Source organism: Pterocles gutturalis, unplaced genomic scaffold (assembly GCF_000699245.1).
Source record: "Pterocles gutturalis isolate BGI_N339 unplaced genomic scaffold, ASM69924v1 scaffold12816, whole genome shotgun sequence".
Classification (NCBI taxonomy): Eukaryota; Metazoa; Chordata; class Aves; order Pterocliformes; family Pteroclidae; genus Pterocles; species Pterocles gutturalis.
Genome location: NW_010097943.1, coordinates 46,805 through 48,616, shown reverse-complemented (window position 1 = coordinate 48,616; position 1,812 = coordinate 46,805). Strand labels below are relative to the sequence as shown.

Sequence of the window (1,812 nt, the reverse complement as noted above, 5' to 3'; positions counted from 1 at the left end):
GATGGTAACAGCAGTAGAAAGCCAAGACGGAGGAATGCCAAACGCCGGGCAGAGCTGCCGACCCGGCTGAGGGTGCTTCAGCCGCGCAGTGTTTCTGGCATCTCAGGTTTTCCAAACACAAAGGCTACAAATGCTTTACCAGTTCCCTGGTCTCCTTTCTAGCTGTCGTGGTAGGAGTATGTGGCAAAATATCCGAGTACCTGTTTTCTCCCGTGGGTGGAGGATTGCAGTGCTAATTGAAACTAAATCACTGGTTTGTCTGAACTGTGTCAGTTATGTTTTGTCTGGAAGTTAAAATAACTGCACTTTAATGTTTCAGACTGTTTCCAATCATAAACATACAAATAATTCAGAGAAGTTTTGCTTTGTAAAGATTTTTGAAAGATCTTTCAGACGTTCGCTGTTGACTTGCTACACTTTGGCATTTCTACACAGGAAAAAAATAACAAAACAAGTGGTGATGTTTCTGACTGAGCAAATATGCAGAATATTTACTAAAATATGTCAAAGGAATCTAAACAGTTGCCTCCCATGATGCTAAACAATTCACTGTATCCCTAAAGAAGGAACATTTTGTACAGAGAGACCTGCTGGAGATGGTATATTTTGGATCAAAGTCCAATGGTATGAGATAACTGAAAATGCCATGATTTTTCACAAAACCGAGCAGCATCTTTGCACATGCCGGCCTGCACAGCTGTTGCCTACGTGCACACCCCCCGTAGTTTCAAACAGGTAAGATTATTTTTTTGCAAGGCATATCCTAAATTTCTTTCTAATGTTTCTGTGAACTTGAAGCCTTGCTTTCTTTCCAGAACTGCAGAACTCAGACAATCCTTTCTGAGAAGTGAAAACCTCTCCAGCGCTGCAGGTGTTGCCTCCTTGGCTAATGAATATGCAACACTTGCAAATGAACAGCAATTTCCTCTGAATTAATGGCACGGAGAAAGCAAGCGTGTTGGTAAAACATACAAAAGACGTCAGGGGTATAAAAAGCATCTCGCTGCAAGTACCTGAAGTTCTGACAAGAAGGGGAGATCGAAACCCAGATCTTTTCATTCTCTCTCTCACAAAGAGGTTATATTTCTCTCCAAAGAACTACCCGATACTGTTCGTGCTAATCGAGGTGCCTGTGACATTGCACTTTCCCACTGTTTCTCTTCGCCTTTTTATGTCTTTGAAACACTTTGAGGGGTCAGGATGGGAGCTGACCATGTCTAAACACTTACCAAACACAAGAAGAGCCCACATTTCTGTCATACTAACAACAATTTTAGGATATACAGAGTACCCTTATGTTAATTTTAGAGGAAATCCATTCATACTCTTCATAATTATGGCAAAGACTACGATTATCTCTTGGGTAAAACGTCAGGGACTGGGCCCACCATTCAGTGAAGACATCCGTTGCAAACTGCTCTGAAATGCTGGATATTGGTTAAGAACGCAGTGTGTGCGACAGAACTTCATGTTTGTCTCAATGTTGCTGAAGCAAAATGCCGCAGGACTGCCTTGTGTGGTGAAACAGTGCTTTTGGAAGGATGTTTAAATAGTTCCTTCTAAAAGCAGCAAAGGGAGTGTGTTTCAGAGCCCACGAAGGCTGATCTGACATCCTCGCTCTGGAACGAATGGAGTCAGTTTCAGCCAGCAGCCGCGGGGGGGTTTGGGGAGCTGTAGAGACCGCAGCGGGTGCTCAGAGGGGTTTGGGGAGCTGTATGGACCATGGCGGGTGTTCGGAGGGGTTTGGAGAGCTGTATGGACCACGGCGGGTGTTCGGAGGGGTTTGGAGAGCTGTATGGACCACGGCGGGTG

General features: G+C 44.5%; 1 protein-coding gene across 1 annotated transcript in view; it reads left to right on the top strand.

Annotated features, from left to right (window-relative positions):
- Positions 1 to 1,722: 1,722 nt before the first annotated feature.
- The window catches only part of PSTPIP1 (proline-serine-threonine phosphatase interacting protein 1), a gene marked incomplete at its 3' end in the record, with an annotated part of 45,446 nt that continues 45,356 nt past the window's right edge, over positions 1,723 to 1,812 (top strand). The window contains exon 1 of the mRNA XM_010087204.1: positions 1,723 to 1,809. Coding sequence (XP_010085506.1) covers positions 1,723 to 1,809 — 87 coding nt within the window. The remainder of the gene's footprint in view (positions 1,810 to 1,812) is intronic.